General features: G+C 36.8%; 1 protein-coding gene across 5 annotated transcripts in view; it reads left to right on the forward strand.

Moving 5' to 3' along the window:
- Positions 1-1,489: 1,489 nt before the first annotated feature.
- The window catches only part of LOC127959309 (thymocyte selection-associated high mobility group box protein TOX-like), a 154,482-nt gene continuing 141,077 nt past the window's right edge, over positions 1,490-14,894 (forward strand). The window contains exon 1 of one of the 5 annotated variants that reach the window (XM_052558388.1): positions 1,490-1,788. In XM_052558388.1, coding sequence (XP_052414348.1) covers positions 1,687-1,788 — 102 coding nt within the window. In that variant the 5' untranslated portion in view covers positions 1,490-1,686. The remainder of the gene's footprint in view (positions 1,789-14,894) is intronic. The other 4 variants (XM_052558391.1, XM_052558389.1, XM_052558392.1 and 1 more) reach the window with 4 other exon arrangements.

Raw genomic sequence — 14,894 nt, forward strand, 5'->3', positions numbered from 1 at the left:
TGAGGTTCGGTCAATTAAAGCTGTAAAGCAGTAATTGGTTTCTGGGGGTCGTTGGGTTGCAGCTTATCAGTGCTTCATAAATAAAACAAATCTTTGCACTAGCAACGTTTTTTTGTCCCTGCCCTTTGTTGAACACAAGAGGATGCTGGGAAGGGAGGCACTACACATTCCAAAGCCATGATGCAATGGAATCCCTGAGCCTGTTAACCCCTAAATATACACACACACAGATACATAAAACATGCATGTGCATGCACATAAATGCAATGCATGAACGCCTATGTTCTCTCTTACGAGCGTCTGCTCCACATGCCTGTTGAGTTCTCCATCTGTGGCTTTTATTAAACAAGTTCCCACCCCAGGACCCTCTCCGACACACTCACACTAACTGCATGAGGCACAATAAGCATGTTGACAAGCACACGGTCGTGGAGAGACAACAAGTGTCCTACTGCGATGACAATGACAGCTCACTCACAACCTCGCCAAACATACACACACACACACACATATACACGCAAATGATGCACTTTTTTTTTTAATTCATCTGTGCACATTATGGATGTAAAATCCAGTGCTTGTGTTCAGAGCGGAGTTAGTGGTCTGTTCATCAGGAATGTTTAACATTAGATTTGTTTGCCTCTTAAAAGGCTTGGCGGGAATGTGGCATTCTCTACACTGTGCTCCATCTATCTCTCTCATACTCTGTGTCTAATTATTTCTTTTAAATGCCATGTCTTCTGTTTAAACTATGGACACAAATGCACAGTGAAAAATCTGATAGATAGATAGCCAGACAGACAGACAAAGAGTGTTTATGATTGTCTGGTTTACTCGGTGGCTTCATGTTTTTTACTCAGAACATCTATTTGAATGATGCATTTTTTATTTATTTTTTGCAACTAGTCCAAACAGTTTTTGAGGTCGTTGTTTGTGAAGCAGTCATCAATTCAACCTGTATGTCCCATCTCAAATCTTTCTCATCTATCTCTACTTCTTTTCCTTCCAGCTCCCATCGGCAGAGGTCGCCTGACATTTCACATGGAGGAGTCACACACACACACACACACACACACACACACACATACACAGAGAGAGAGATTTCTGTGATTCTGTATCTTTCAAAGTAATGATACATACTGTTTTGTATTGGAACATTAGTGTGAAAAATACAATAACAATGTTTTAAATGACCTTCGGGTACTGTAGCCTATATATAGTTTTTCTAGCCTACACTTTTGTTTATTAAAAACAATATAAATAGCATTCTGTTGAAGTGTTTTGTTAAAAAGAAAACATTCTAACGTTTCACTTATACTGAAAACTACTTTACAAATACATCATTTTAACTTCTATTTAATATATGAACAGGTCTAGGCTTTTTCCGGTTATTGTGCGTTAAAGTCAAGTCTAAGCGCGTAAATAATCGCGAAAACCCATCCTCCGAGCATCACCGCGCGCGGCTTCATGTGGAACAGAACCAGTCCTGGCTCTGAACGGATGTGAGGAGAGCGAGAAAAGAGGCTCAACCCCTTTCTCTTTCAGTCGTTCTGTTGCTTTTTGTTTGGGTTAACAATAGAGAGAGAGAGAGAGAGAGAGAGAGAGAGAGAGAGAGAGAGAGAGAGCGAGAGCGAGAGCACAGAAGCGCGAGCTACTCTCCATGTCTTCAGTCTAGCGGAGCGGGCGATGGATGTGAGATTTTACCCTGCACCTCCTTCAAGCGTGGGCTCCTGTACATTACCCACCGACAGCAGCCTCTCCTCTCTGGACTATTACCACTGCAACAAGGTAATTCACCCCACCGTGCGTTGGCTTCGTCTTCTTCTTTACGCACCGGTTCAGTTTCTCTTCCCAAGATGGGAAATAACCTGCTTCATTCACTTCAGGGCAGTTTCGTCTGTTGCAGAATGAACATCTTGTTATTTAGTGTAGGCTGCGTATGGTGAATGTGTTAGTTTTGTGCGCGCATTGGTGGGTGATGCGAAACCTCGGACGCGCGTGCATCTCCGGACAAAACAGTCCCAAACTTAGTTTGGTATCGCGGGAATCGTGCACTTGTAGTTGCATCACTGTATCTACTGGCATATTAGTCCGAAACCGGGCTGTTAGTTAATTTTGGCAATGCACCTGAAAAGCATTAGGCTTTGAAAACTAAATACCAGCTTGTTTTTCCCGCGGGAAGATGGAGAGCTCCCCTCCAGCAATTCACTGAACATGAATTACAGCAGACACGGAGCGCTCTTTTCTTCTGTCTGAATTAGCTTCACAATCGCTTTGTTGATAGAGCTGCATCCCTCGGTGACGTATCGCACTTCCACGTGTTAGAAGCAGCGCACAATTAATTAGTTCTTAGGCGCGTTATTTATTGATCCATCACGGCTAATCGCTCTGGCAGGATTTCTAGTTATGTGCATTTGTTTCTGCTTTTGAATTGAAATGAAACGAGACAGTTCGAGACCTAAAACAGCGGATTGTGAATTTTGCTTTTTATGCAATATTCATAAAAAAAAATATATAGAAGTAGGCTATATTTTGAACAGAATAATGTTGCTTACGGGTCGATGAGTGGAAATAGCATGTGCACTAGGATTAGTCGTCAGTAGAGGCTGACTAGTATAAGAAATTCACTTTACATCCTCTTTTCTCTTTTCGTTCACCTGCGATGGCGTGAATTAAGAGCACAGAGTAGCTTAATTCAAATCAAATTTGAGCCGGTAATGCTTTTTGGGTTTTAATTGTTTGTGCATAATGTAATTCGATAGGCTACCAGAATTTATGTTATAGTTCATGTTGTTATTTTTCGGTTTTGTTTGCCTGTGTTATTTGTAAGTTCCTATAAAAGTGTGCTGTTTAGCTCTCATGTTGTAGATTGCAACGGTAACATCGAACTGTAAAATTTGCACGTTGTTTACGTCGAATCGGAGTTGAATGCGTGTATCAAAGCGTTAATCGAGCGGTATAGCGATAACATTTTCCTTGTTGTGTGAACAGTAGTTAAACGCCACCAGACCGGATGTTGAATGACAACATATGACTATATCTATTTGAATTTTCGAATAAGCTGACTTAATATGAATTTGCACATTATTATAAATGAACCAATCAGCAGTGAGAATTTTTGGGCCCGGTTACGACTTTTCCTTTTACCGCCACTATTTTATGTTAATTGTGTATCACTTAGAACGTCATAGTCAAATTTTTTTAACTCAATGTGTGACACACACACACACACACACACACACACACACACACACATACACACATATATAGCTATATATATATATATATATATATATATATATATATAGCTAGATATATGAATTACGTTGGCTTTTAAGAGTAAGTGCATTATTTAATAACACCACTTTCTTTAGAAGCATTTTTTTTATTTTATAAAGACATCCTGTGTTAGAGCTTAAAATGCAGTCATCCTAACAGAGAGTAACTCATAATTTGCTGATGGGTGTTTATAGTAGGGTGTCAGAGTTAAGCTTGTGGCTCTGAGCATATGGAAAAGATCAGCCGGCGAATGGAGAGCAGAGTAATCTAAGCCAACTCCATATGTTGAAAAATGATCCTGTGCAAGTGGACATTATGAAGCAAAATTTTAGGGTAAAAGCCTGCTCTCCCCACCACAATGGCCCTCTTTATGTGCCCCAGCTTTAATAATGCAATATTCTCCAACATTCTTGAGAGGCCCCAAATGAAGGTCACGTATGGAGGTCTCGCATTAATAAGTAACGTTTTAGTGTTTGCATGAAGTGGTTTACTGTGGTGCCACATGAACCGGAAATAGTTCTGAAAAAGTAGGCCATCCATGATAAGTGACTATCGTTTCCTGTTGCTAACACACAAACATGCTACATGCTGCATTCCTGAGCCATGCATGAGCTTTTTCATGCTTGTACGTGAAGTATGAAGTGAAGTAGATGGTGGAAGTATGCATACACTGTGTGACAAACCAAAACAACAGAATCTCACATTTTCGAGTTCCTAATATATGCTGTATTTAAAAATTAATAAACAAAAAAACTAAATTAATAATAGTTTGCAGGTATTATTTTAGAAGACTTGTTATATACTAAGTGTAATCCCATTGAAGGAATCTATGTTTACATTTAGGTGCACTAACCACTAAAATCTGTTATTGTTAGGTTAGCAGCATTTCATAAATGTATGTGATTTGATTTATGGATGCACTTTTTTCTACTTTTGTTGTACATCCAAGAAAATGAATAAAAATACTGTTTTCATTATTATTATTATTATTATTATTATTTTTAATGCTGGCCACCATGTTGATGCACGAGACGAATACTTGTTTGTCATGTCACGTTTGAGTTTGCGAAAAACTTTTGCATTGCTCTAATTTACATAAGGGGGCGACAGATTTCACTTTAAGAAAGTGGATGTGTTGTTATTCAGCTAGCTAGCAGTAAATGCATCATATTTACATAACAATGCACCAAATTGCATTTGTGTAGATAGAATATAGAATATATATTTTGTGCATTAAAAGTGCCATCACATTTATCATTGTTCGGTGCATTTTTGTGGATGAAATCTAGTCGTTTCAATAGGAATCCATACAATTGGGAATTTCGAAAGGGTGAAAGATTTTGCGACAAGCTCAATGCATCAACCAACAGAACAGTGCTTGATGTAAATATGACTTTTTTCTGTACTTTCGACAATTAAGAAATAAATTATTTGCCAATGAATTTCCTTAATGAGACCTCGATATAAAACTGTAAATTAGCATGTAAAGGTTATATATGTTGATTTGTTCATATCCTGTTTTTATGCATGCATACAGTTTGCAGGCAGTTATAGTTAAACCTCAGAATAGGGAAGCAACTTTACAGCTATAACAACCAGGCAATCGATAATACATTAACCAGTGTCATCATATGCCCTGTAGCAAACCTGCCAGATCCATACTTCCAATGCAAACACACCCTCCACTGCCGCTACTAACTGCTTTGACAGTATTTACCCAAGCGCCCATTGGTCAAATGGTGCAAAACCTAGTTTTAAGAGTTTGTGCAAGATTTTAGGTCGACATTCTTTTCTGCTGTCTTCATGCTGAAGTTTCTGTTGAGCTGTGACTCATTCTCACTTTGAGTATGCTGACTTTCTATCTCTCGTGTTCATGAGTGGGTGTATTGTTTGTTAAGCATACGCTCTGTGAATTCCTGCTCTAAAGGCCATCTCTTCATAAATGCATGTTTCACCCAGAGAATATTTGTTCGAATGCATTATGACTTGTGCATCGCCCGGGGCTCATTCTCTGCGTTTAAAATTGAAGTTGGATAGGTTAAGAGAAGATGGACCACTTCCCCCTCTTCACCAGCGTTACTGTATTAATGCAGACAGAGATAGGCAGACCACAGCTAACCGTGACTCATATAAGTGTTACAGACAAGCCGACTACTTCTGACTCTTAGATCATCAAGTATATTCATAGCACTCACTTGTGTTACTATGTCAAGAGTTTGATTTTCAATAGATCGATTTTTGTGATAATCAGCATCAAATCAAAATCGATTCTATTTACTGTACTTGATTCTGGATTTATCGCTAATGATTCATCAGCGTGTGGTATTTAAAATAAAACATTTGCCTTTATTATACTTTCATGTAGATGCAATCATTTGCACCATCGTGCATCCAATTATTCCATCGTATCCTACATTTTTTCTCATCAAAGATCTTGTTGCATTGGAAATATGTCAGATTATAGAAGTGAAATGGGATGCAAATGCAATTTTACAGTTGACCAAAAAAAAAGCAAAGAAGCTTAGTAGAGCAGGTTTGGACGTTGTAATCGCCACTGTAATCGAGTTTCGTAGACGTTTGACTTTCACTTTTATTGTACATCCAAGTGTCAGCGTTCAAAAGAAATGGCACATCAGATGTTCAGCGGCAGCCAAAAAACTTTATCGCTCCTGAATCAGATCCCTGTTAGTGGGTGGCAGTGGCACATTAACAGCTGTGTGACGACAGAAAACCTTGATTCATTTGAAACGAGTCTTGAGGCCTTAACTTATTATTTAGCCTGTTCAAAGAGTCTGTCTCTCTCTGTCTTACTCTTTGAGCTTGTTCTTCGCTGCTTAAACCATCTAAAAATAACTCGTAGGCCTAGCAATTACTGGAAATGGGTGCAGACTGGTGCATCTATGAGCGCAACTGTCTTTAGCTTAAGTAATACTTTAACCAAAATGCATCAGTGCAGTATATACAGGGGAAATTAGAGATTTTCCAAGAATAAATTTGTGGCTATTATTTTGCATGCATGCTGTGCTCATAAATAAGATATTTTACGTGTGAGCACGTAATGCATATGGAGAAATGCAGTGTACTTAATGTAGACATACATTAGATCCCGAAGCAGGAACGTGTGATTGCAAGAAAAAACAACAACAACAGGTTCTGCATGTTAAATTAACATGCATCTAATTCAAATCAAGTTTTAATGCACAAATATGCAAGGGATTACATATATATAGATAAATAGCCTATAAATGTTTACTTACATGTTATCTCAAACCATTCAATCTTGTTCACATTAAGACCAGAAAAACAACAACAATCTTTTCAGTTTGCATAAAGCAAATGCTGCCGCTAATTACCTTTTCCTGTATATGACAGTCCTCCTCTTTCCTCGACACTGTAATGGAGATGTGAGATAAAATGAGTCGTCAGGCCGGCTGAGCTGCGTTCTGAACACGAGGAAGTTAATTAGGTGGAAAGAGGCGGTCGAGGCCTAACAGAAGCTGCGCTGAGCCCTTCATTTGTATGGCAGAGCGGCGCGATCCATCTAACGGTGCTGCCACAACATCATAAACCTGCCTGTGAGCCATTGTTCATTTCTTATTTTCATCCATCAGGTTTATTCGTAGCTGATTTGTGTGTGTAATGTCAACAGGTTTATGAATAGCACAGTATGCATTGTTAAAGTTCGGTCCAAAAGTCTGTCGGCACATTAAAATTGTGAGATTTTATTACTTAAACATGCTTTTTCAATACATAACTACTATACATAACTACTGTTGTCTAGTCAAATCTAGTGTTTGTCAGAAATGTAAACACACCTGCATGTAAAAGTCAAGGTGTTTATACAAAAAAATATTAATTAAATCTTCATGCGGCTTCGCAGTTCATCCAAATATGATGATGTAGAAGTTCTTTTGGTGAGAGTAAATCGCACTTGTGTTGTGAAATGTAGAATCATTCACAACGAGGCTCTTGACGTCCCTGCTGTGAATCTGTATTGCTGAGGTGCGGAGTGAAAATGTCTGTGCACTCTGTGGTGAGCGAGACCTTTTCAGAACTATTCAACGCTTTGCTTTATGAGTCAGAACCACAAAACTGTGTTACAAAACTCCAATACCTGTGTGAAATACACAGATCTAAGAGAGACCCATAGAATGTGCACTTTGTGAATTTCACGGGTATACTGGGGAAATTAGTTTGCATTGCATTTTTAAAGATTTTGTACACTTCCTGTCATTAAATTTGTGTATGTGTGTATATACAGCATATAAATACAAAAATGCATTGGCATTGTATTTCAGTTATTTTGTAAAAAAAAAAAAAAAAAAAAAAAAAAAAAAAAAAAAAAAAAATATATATATATATATATATATATATATATATATATATATATATATATATGAGGCGCCGGCATAATAATATATATATATATATATATATATATATATATATATATATATATATATATATATATATATATATATATATATATATATATATATATAATGAAATGACAGAAAGCAATAAATATAAATATATTTATTCTTCATTTATCATTTATTATATATATATATATATATATATATATATATATATATATATATATATATATATATATATATATATATACATACATACACACACACACACACACACATGTACATTTTACATAAATACTGTGAAAAAATATTAACATTGCATATCAGTTGTTTTGTAAATATTTAGGGCCCGAGCACCGAGGTGCGAGGACCCTCTTGTATCTGCTTTGTTTTTTATTAGGGCCCGAGCACCGATGGTGTGAGGACCCTCTTGGAATTGCTCCGTTTATTAGGGCCCGAGCACCGAGGTGCGAGGACCCTCTTGTATCTGCTTTGTTTTTAGGGCTCAAGCCCGAAGGGGCGAAGAGCCCTATTGTTCTTCTAAGGATTATTCTTGTTAGGGCTCAAGCCTGGAGGGCGAGAGCCCTATTGTTTTCCTTAGGATTATTTTTAGGGCTCAAGCCCAAAGGGCGAGAGGCCTATTGTTTTCCTTAGGATTATTTTTTATTATTATTATTATTATTATTATTATTATTATTATTATTATTATTTTTTTCCAACGTCTCGGGGGCTTTTGGGGCCCTTAACATGCTTAAAAAGTCTTGAAAATTGGCACACAGATTGGAACCTGCGGCCATTAGGGCCGGGCAGAGACTGATACACGGGCGTGGCACAGGGGCTCTACAGCGCCCCCTGGAATATGGAGGGCCATATATCATACATTCTTGCTCGTAGACGTATGAAACTCGGTACACATATAAATCTCATCAATCCAAACAACTTTTGTATTGCATATCATGGGCTCCGCCCAACAGGAAGTTGGCTATTTAGGGTTTAGTATTCAAATTTTTCGTCAAAGTTGTGGGGGCTTTTGGGGTCCTTAACATACTCAAAAACTCTTGAAAATTTGCGCACACTTTGGAATCTGTGGCCTTTAGGAGCCTGCAGAGGCTGGGACCCGGGCGTGGCACAGGGGCTCTACGGCGCCCCCTGGAACACAGTCAGAAATGTTGATGTATAGCTCACACATACTTGCACATATTCATATGAAACTCAGTACACATATAGATCTCATCGTGCCGAACAACTTTCGTATTGCATGTCATAGGCTCCACCCAACAGGAAGTCAGCTATTTAGAGTTATGTAAAAAGCGCATGCTCTGGAATTTGAAATACTTGTCATAGGTTTTTTTCTCGATTGCCGCCAAACTCGGTCAACATGATCTCAAGACACTGGGGATGAAAAATTGCCAGGGGATTTTTGATATCTCGAACGGTTTGCTCGTGGCGAGGCGTTGAAATTATGGCGAGAAATGAGAAACAGGAAGTGTCTAATACCATCCACATACATTTCCTGATTTTAATCAAACTTCATCAGATTATTCGTTGTATGATGTCGATCGCATATATGTGACTATTAGGAGTCAAAGTTATAGCGCCACCAACTGGCAGAAGGAAGTGTGTCATTTTCAAAATGATTTGAATTCAGCATCTTATTATTACTCGATTTGCTTCAAACTTCATCAGAATAATGTTAAAACACAGCTGATATAAATCTGCAAGGGGGATATTGATATCTAAAAAATTGTTGCCGTGGCAACATGTCAAACTGGAATACTTCTCAGGTGATTTTGAGGCAAATAACATACTTAGAATTTCACAAAACTCTGAACACACATCAGTATTTCTGATAGGAACTTAAATTGTGAATGGATTTTGGATAGCTTGAATGGTTTTGCCGTGGTGATTTTTTTAAATGACCTTACAAAGGGAATCATTATTGTATTTTTAAATTGCAGCTTCCAAACACGTCAAATAATTTTTTCATACAGATGAAAAAGTCATTCTGAGGAAATATGCATAGTTTCACGACTTTACAACACTGTATGGATAACAGAAAATTAAAAAACTGTCAGACATCTCATCTCACTCTGTCCCTCTGTTTGAGTATATGTGCTTCAGACTTCCATTGTCTGAGAGAAATAGCGCCCCTACAGGTTCAATTCCCGGACTTTTACTTTCACTTTTAAATCGGTTAAAAATACAAACAAATACTTAGATTTAATTCACACTGACAAGCTAAACCAACATATCTGATTATTACCGGTTCAGGGCTCATGGATAAATTATTTCTGGCCAGAGATACGTGAGAAATAGGAGAGATGAATCACCGCTGTGATCACGAGCGTCTGGAGTAAAGAGCTCAGAGAAAACGAATTTATTCCTGTTTTAAAGCTTTTAAAAATAAATTATTACAGCGATATCACACAATCAACCAATTAGAACACACCAAGAGCTAAATTAAGATGTTTTTGAACTGTTTGTGTGAAAATGAAATATTTGCAGCTGCCTATCTGAAATCACGCCTCCGATCAGCGCGTACAGTGTCCAGCTCAAAACAAACGAATTTATTCTTGTTTAAGAGCTTTTTTAAATAAAATATTACCACAAATGCACACAATAAACCCATTGTAACACAACAAGAGCTAAATGCAGGTGTTTGTGACCTGTTTAAGTGTGCAAGACTATTTGAAAGCGCGACTGGCAGAATAACATATCTCTCGAGCTGCAGGATTCTGGCTTTCGTCGTACGAACGAACACATAACGGACAAGATTATTTCAAAACACATAATAGCTTGGCGAATATAAACGAAAACAGCCACGTGAACATAAACTGGATCTACTGGATTTGAATATTAAAGTGACCACATTTACCACTTGCTTCTGTCTTCAATTTTAATCTATATAAAAAAGGAAACTCATTCGACTTGGCTGCTTTTTTAATGTGTGCGTATTTATTTATTTATCTTTTTATACATTTTGTATAATTTCATAGTTTGTGTATTACAATTATAAAAACAAAAATAAAATTAGCCACTCACATAGAAATAGCTTAGGCCTTAACCTTTTTCTGACAGTTTTAGGGATTTTTAAAAATCCTAAAAAAACCTTATTTGTGCTGCAAATAATAATTTCAAACTCATTTGATACTGACCTATGACATCCTGTGACATTATATTTATTTTAATTTACATAATCTCATGGATGTAACAGTAAATCTGTTCAGCTCACAGATCAATACTAAGATGTAATGCAAGCAGAACTTTCACAAATGCTTATGAGTCATTTAAGGATTTGATAACACTGTAAAATAATGTCTAATTTGTTAACATTAGCAAATTCATTGATAACACTTTATAATAACTGCACTCATTAGTAAATAGTCAGTTCATGCTTTATAAAGCCTTGTCCCAATATTAATAGTCAGTAGTAAGCAGTTTATAAATACAGCTATAAATAGCTTGTCCTTGGTTTATAAGCACATTTATTAAAAAGGAGAGTAAAGGGTCAGTTATCTTCCTATGAAAAATAAAAGATAAAAATAAACAAACAACAACAACACAGATTGATACAGAACTCAGAAATTTTATTGTGGATTTATGATAAAATCAGCCTGTAAATGAATTCATACTCCTCCTCATACTACTCCATACTCCTTTTTCAACATGATGCCAATATACTGAGATGTTAAATTGTGAATGGGTTTAGGATAGCTTAAATGGTGTTGCCATAGAGATTTATTAAAGTAACATAAAAAATACAATAGTTATTTTACTATATCTTTAAAATTTTTCATTCTAACTCTTCATAATTTTTTATATAAGTAGAAGTCCTCATTTGAAGGAAGCACAGTAAGTTTCATAGCTTTATCATTTTCAAGAGCCAGCATAAAATTAAAACTATCATAACTTATAAATCAAGCTTGCAATTCTTAGTACCTATAATGGCCACCAGAGGGAGCTATAGGATTACTTTTAAATAATTATTGGAGAAACGAGTATGATTTAAATAATTTATAGAAATCTTTCAAATAAAATAATATGTATTTTAGGAATTTTACTGATAAAATGACCCTCACTTAATTAGAATAACAAGCTGAAGTATTGTGAACTGTATATTAAGAATAATTCTTAATAGGCTTTATGGACAGATACGTTTTAAGTGACTCTTGAAGGTTCAGCACCACATCCTCTTTTACCACTGTTTAAAGAATTAATCTTACAGAACAGGTGTGAATGAATTTTGGATAGCTTGAATGGTTTTGTCGTGGTGATTTTTTGAAATAATAGTAAAAAAGGAACCAGTAAAAAAAAGTGCAGCTTCTAAACACTTCAAAAAAATGTACACATAGAAGACAAGTCATTCTGAGGAAATATGCATAGTTTCATGACTATACAACATTATATGGATGGCAGAAAAATTAAAAAACATACATCTGATGTCACTCTGTCCCTCTGTCACTGTGTGTGTGTGTTTGTGTGTGTTTTAAGTGAATTAGGTGTGAAACTATCAGTGAGCATTTAGTCTCCAGCGCCAACATTTTACAGAACTGCCACTTTCCTGGAGTCTCAGAATTACAATGTGTCAGGTTCTGAGAGATCTAAGATTCCAAAAAAATATTTAATTAGAATACCATGAAGTATTGTGAAATACTATATATTAAGACTTTATATATATGCTTTATGAACAGATTAGAGTGACTCGTGAAGGACCAGCACCACCTTCTCTTGTCCGATGGTTTGAGGAATATATCTTCCAGAATCTGGGATTAAGATTTAGGAGCTCATTTTTATTCCACCTCCTTTCCTGAAAGTCTGTCTTGCAGAATTGACTAAAAATTAATCTTCACATTAATTCCTAATTCTTTTGCAATTCTTTTGTCAGTTCTTCTTGACCTGTTTTTCTCTTCCAGCTTTCCTGGACTATTGTATAGCACTCATAAATGATTAAATAAAAAATAATGGTAGTTATTAAGATTGATATGGTTTGGAATTGGTAAAATGTGCTTGGAAAAAAAATCACAATAAAACAATGTTTTAATGTTTAAGTTTGGAATATTAACTGACATGAATGAATGCTATATAAATATTGTTCATGTTAACATAATGTTTATAAATGAAATCTTATTGTAAAGTGTTACTAAAGTTATATATATATATATATATATTGTTCTGTGAATGTGATTTTAAAGTCTAGATGATTCGGATTAACCCTTTAACTGCCATATCAAGTTCAAGTTCAAGTTCAATTTATTTGTATAGCGCATTTACAACAGCCTCCTGGCTGACCAAAGTGCTTTAACATAAGAGCAAGAATATTACACATACATAAAAATAGACCAGACAAAAAATTTAAAACCACCCATTTCAAAATGTAGCATAACACAGTAGTCAGTACACTAAGGAAAATAAAAAAGTTTTTAGCAAAGATTTAAAAATAGACAAGGAAGGGGCCAGTCTGATCTCTAAAGGCAGGGTATTCCAGAGTCGTGGCCCAGCCACTGCAAATGCACGCTCCCCTCTACGCTCCCCTCTATCCTTTAAAACCTCACTGCCAGAGGGATATTGTGAATGCATGTGCCCGCTGGGCACAGTTTACCTGATGCCACCGGGGTGGTGATGGCATTGGTGGCTTGAGCCCGCCATCGCTGCTTGCAGCTATATTTAGGGCTCAAGCCCAAAGGGCGAGAGGCCTATTGTTTTCCTTAGGATTATTTTTTATTATTATTATTATTATTATTATTATTTTTTTCCAACGTCTCGGGGGCTTTTGGGGCCCTTAACGTGCTTAAAAAGTCTTGAAAATTGGCACACAGATTGGAACCTGCGGCCATTAGGGCCGGGCAGAGACTGATACACGGGCGTGGCACAGGGGCTCTACAGCGCCCCCTGGAATATGGAGGGCCATATATCATACATTCTTGCTCGTAGACGAATGAAACTCGGTACACATATAAATCTCATCAATCCAAACAACTTTTGTATTGCATATCATAGGCTCCGCCCAACAGGAAGTTGGCTATTTAGGGTTTAGTATTCAAATTTTTCGTCAAAGTTGTGGGGGCTTTTGGGGTCCTTAACATACTCAAAAACTCTTGAAAATTTGCGCACACTTTGGAATCTGTGGCCTTTAGGAGCCTGCAGAGGCTGGGACCCGGGCGTGGCACAGGGGCTCTACGGCGCCCCCTGGAACACAGTCAGAAATGTTGATGTATAGCTCACACATACTTGCACATATTCATATGAAACTCAGTACACATATAGATCTCATCGTGCCGAACAACTTTCGTATTGCATGTCATAGGCTCCACCCAACAGGAAGTCAGCTATTTAGAGTTATGTAAAAAGCGCATGCTCTGGAATTTGAAATACTTGTCATAGGTTTTTTTCTCGATTGCCGCCAAACTTGGTCAACATGATCTCAAGACACTGGGGATGAAAAATTGCCAGGGGATTTTTGATATCTCGAACGGTTTGCTCGTGGCGAGGCGTTGAAATTATGGCGAGAAATGAGAAACAGGAAGTGTCTAATACCGTCCACATACATTTCCTGATTTTAATCAAACTTCATCAGATTATTCGTTGTATGATGTCGATCGCATATATGTGACTATTAGGAGTCAAAGTTATAGCGCCACCAACTGGCAGCAGGAAGTGTGTCATTTTCAAAATGATTTGAATTCAGCATCTTATTATTACTCGATTTGCTTCAAACTTCATCAGAATAATGTTAAAACACAGCTGATATAAATCTGCAAGGGGGATATTGATATCTAAAAAATTGTTGCCGTGGCAACATGTCAAACTGGAATACTTCTCAGGTGATTTTGAGGCAAATAACATACTTAGAATTTCACAAAACTCTGAACACACATCAGTATTTCTGATAGGAACTTAAATTGTGAATGGATTTTGGATAGCTTGAATGGTTTTGCCGTGGTGATTTTTTTAAATGACCTTACAAAGGGAATCATTATTGTATTTTTAAATTGCAGCTTCCAAACACGTCAAAGAATTTTTTCATACAGATGAAAAAGTCATTCTGAGGAAATATGCATAGTTTAACGACTTTACAACACTGTATGGATAACAGAAAATTAAAAAAACTGTCAGACATCTCATCTCACTCTGTCCCTCTGTTTGAGTATATGTGCTTCAGACTTCCATTGTCTGAGAGAAATAGCGCCCCTACAGGTTCAATTCCCGAACTTTTACTTTCACTTTTAAATCGGTTAAAAA

The sequence above is a fragment of the Carassius gibelio genome, chromosome B6 (assembly GCF_023724105.1).
Source record: "Carassius gibelio isolate Cgi1373 ecotype wild population from Czech Republic chromosome B6, carGib1.2-hapl.c, whole genome shotgun sequence".
Lineage (NCBI taxonomy): Eukaryota > Metazoa > Chordata > Actinopteri > Cypriniformes > Cyprinidae > Carassius > Carassius gibelio.